Source organism: Drosophila grimshawi, unplaced genomic scaffold, assembly GCF_018153295.1.
Source record: "Drosophila grimshawi isolate 15287-2541.00 unplaced genomic scaffold, ASM1815329v1 contig_59, whole genome shotgun sequence".
Taxonomy (NCBI): Eukaryota; Metazoa; Arthropoda; class Insecta; order Diptera; family Drosophilidae; genus Drosophila; species Drosophila grimshawi.
Genome location: NW_025063406.1, coordinates 682435 through 685822, shown reverse-complemented (window position 1 = coordinate 685822; position 3388 = coordinate 682435). Strand labels below are relative to the sequence as shown.

The following is a 3388-nucleotide window of genomic DNA, read 5'->3' as shown; positions in this document are numbered from 1 at the left end:
ATTATTAATAAACGATTTAAAATAGTTGCCATCGCAATCACCAATAAACTTGATTATAATTTTAGCTTTTCTCCATTCTTTTAATTATATTTTTTGCCTTTTTAGTGTCTATTTGTCCTATTTTAGTAATCGATAGTTGATTGATTGATTTAATTTATGTATTTCTAATCGATTAAAAAAAGTATTGCATACACTGCTGCGATTCGTAATCGAATAAGAAAAAATATAAAACATTTTTAAATTTAGTTACTCCATCTCTGAAACTGTGTGAAATATATTGGAATGTGGTTTTTGCGTGGCCAAGAAATGTATTTATTTTTCTATATCAATTAACACTTCATTCTACACGAGATCGTGGCAGATCTGCAAGATCTTACATTCCAAGTTGTAAGAGTCCAGACAGATGGACATTATTAGAAATGACAATATAATCTACTACAAGTGTAGGGATGCTCGAAAAGAAAGACATCCGCCAACACACTTGTTGTCTATACTATACCGTACCAAATACAAAGGGTGTCAATAAGTGTGTCTTTTATAATTCGATCGAGAATCAACGTTGCTCTTGAGAGACACACTGTAATTTATTCTCACTCTTTGCATAAATCTAAATTCAGTGATTGAAGACAGTAATTAAAATATAATACACGTGTACACAGAAAAAGCTTGCTTGTTCCTGTTTGGGGCAGGTTAATTTACGATTTGTTTAACCACTTCAAGGTATATTCCAATTGTGGCTTTCATGAGTATAGGTAATCAATTTTAATCGATATTTAGGAAATTGAGGAAGCTATCGATGAAATACTGCCTCTGTCTCTTATTCAAACGAACTGGCAGATAGAGAGAGAGCGAGAGAGAGATAGAGAAAGACTGACGGAAAGACAGACAGGCGCACATGGCTAGATCAGCTCGTCTCTTGATGCTGTTCAAGAATGTATATACCGTAAGGGGTCGGAGGTAACTCCTAATGGCTGTTACAACTCCATGATACTATTTAACTCATTTTTAATGGGTTCATTTGGATGAAATATTTATCAATATAATTAAGCCTCCCTACATCCTGTGGACTTTACCTTGTAGAAATAAGTAATTCATTTAATTTGGAAATTTTAGTAAGTATACTTGTAAAAGCAATAATTTGCTTGTTTTTTATTAATACTTTTAGAGTTTTTTATTAATTGTTTTGTTTTTTCTAAATTATTCATTGCAAAGTTAACACAATCTATTTTACGTATATTCCTTTTAATACATAGAGTGCGAGTACTTTTGACATTGTAAAAAAAAGTATTTTCGCGCAATAATTCATCTACCTATATACATATATTTTTACAAATTAAATTAGGATTTTACTAGTATTGAAGATGTGGATAGAACGAAAATATCAAAAAATAACGAGTGGAAATTTAATTTATTTGAAATAAATATATACGCAGTAAAGATGTGATAATTCATTGAATTTGTATTTTAAATAAATATTTACGCGATATAGATTTGAAAATATATTTGAAATTTTCTCGTATTAGTTAGTTGAAGTTCACTTTGGCTAAATGTAAGTTTATGTGGGTCTATGAACATAGTCTATATATATATGCTAGCATTTACTGATCAAGCTTTAACTCTTATAAAGAAAGGAACTACGTTTATGTACATACACATCAACAGCATTGAATTCTCACATATACACACTGGAATAGCTTCGTCCAATAGAAGCATATGTTTATATCGTTCGCATACCAGAGCTTATTCTATTCTGAGTTTCGGGTCCTCGGTACGTTTGCGGCGGTGGTATTATCGAAAATGTGTTGCAATAGCTACTGTGTATATTCCCAATTGGTGCTGCCGACATCATCAGGAGCGGATGTGCCATCGCCAAGTCATATGTCATGGACGAAATGCCCGAGGACGCCTGAATATTTCCGGATACGTTGACCCCAGCCGCATAATGCAGGAACGGTAAATGCGCCGAAGCTGTTATCGTATGCAGTGGAGGTAGTGGGCGCTGTCGTTGATCCTCGGGATGTGCGGCGGGCAGCGGTATCGATGGACTCATCTCGGCGGATGATGTTCGCGGGTAATCGGATATATTCGTAAATATGTTGTTATTGCCACCGCCGCACTCCACCACATCGATGTCGGTGCGATCGTCGTCTTCCTCGTCCTCCTCGGAGACCTGGTCCGGCTGCCTGTCGGGCGTGATAAGACTTTCGATTGTAAACGATCGCTTTGGCCGATAACTATTTGTGCCGTGCTCCAGCTCGAGAGCTCCATTATTATTTGTGGACGAGCGCAGATTGAGCAATGTCATTTCGGTCAAATTGCTCTCCGCATTCTGCCTAGGCCTATGTGCCATATGTGGCAAGGGGCAATGTTGCACCATGGCGGCGGGCGAAACACGATTTGCAGCGTGGTGTGACAAAATTGCCGTAGACTCTACCACATTCATAGTGGCACTATTGACGTCCAAAGCCGGCATTGGCGTTATTGTGCTCCCCGAACGGGCCGTGAAGAAAAATCGATTGATGTTCGCCAAGGCGGTAAGCTCCTCATTGAGGAGGTTCTTATCATTTTTATGCAATTTGAAGCGTTTTCTTCGTCGCAACAAGCTCCCGTTCTCGAACATATCGAACGCCTGCGGGTGCAGTGCCCAATAGGCCCCCTTTCCGGGTCTGTCCGGTCGTCGGGGTACTTTGATGAAGCAATCGTTGAAACTGAGATTGTGTCTCAGTGAGTTTTGCCAGCGCTGTGTGTTTTTTCGATAGTATGGAAACCTGTCGGTTATAAATTTATATATATCGCTTAGAGGTAGCATTTTCTCCGGTGAACTCCAAATGGCCATTGCCGTCAGCGAAATGTATGAATAGGGAGGTTTTTGATCACCGTACGATTCACGTGAGGGCCTAGGCATTATTTTTGTATTGTGATGATTTTGATATCGGTGTGGTTGTATTGTATTATTAACTGTGTTCTCTATGTTAATATTATTATTATTATCGTTGTTATGATTATTATTATTATTATTGAATGTCTTGTGATGACAAACACCATTTTAGTAATCACAACTTTTTCTATTACTCAAGCTGGTAAACACAAAAAAAGACGAGTATAAAGTAGCGACATTATCTATTTTTTTCCTTTTGTTTGCTTGTTTGTTTGTTATTAATGTTATGTAAATAGTCGGTGATTTGACATTGCAAATGTGTCACTGGCGACGGTAAAAATAAGCGCGCGAGCTCACGTCAGTAATCGCCGCACAAATACTACGCTTCTGATAAGCTTAAGCAGAGCAGAGCAGAGCAGAGAAACAGAGAAACAACAGCGAGTGTGAATGTGAAAAGCGAAAAGCGCTCTCCAAGCGGGGTTTGACCGGTCTGGCGAATTACCATCAAAA

At 38.0% G+C, this 3388-nt stretch overlaps 1 protein-coding gene across 1 annotated transcript; it reads right to left on the bottom strand.

Annotated features, from left to right (window-relative positions):
- Window positions 1-1657: 1657 nt before the first annotated feature.
- Window positions 1658-2938, bottom strand: LOC6563774 (fork head domain-containing protein FD4). The gene has a single exon (XM_001990804.2). It carries the CDS (start codon window positions 2903-2905, stop codon window positions 1718-1720), a length of 1188 nt encoding a protein of 395 aa, XP_001990840.1. The 5' UTR covers window positions 2906-2938; the 3' UTR covers window positions 1658-1717.
- Window positions 2939-3388: the final 450 nt, after the last annotated feature.

What these genes read in the sequence shown, in the direction of transcription:
- LOC6563774 (XM_001990804.2), bottom strand. Translation starts at nt 2,905, where the DNA reads ATGCCTAGGCCCTCACGTGAATCGTACGGTGATCAAAAACCTCCCTAT.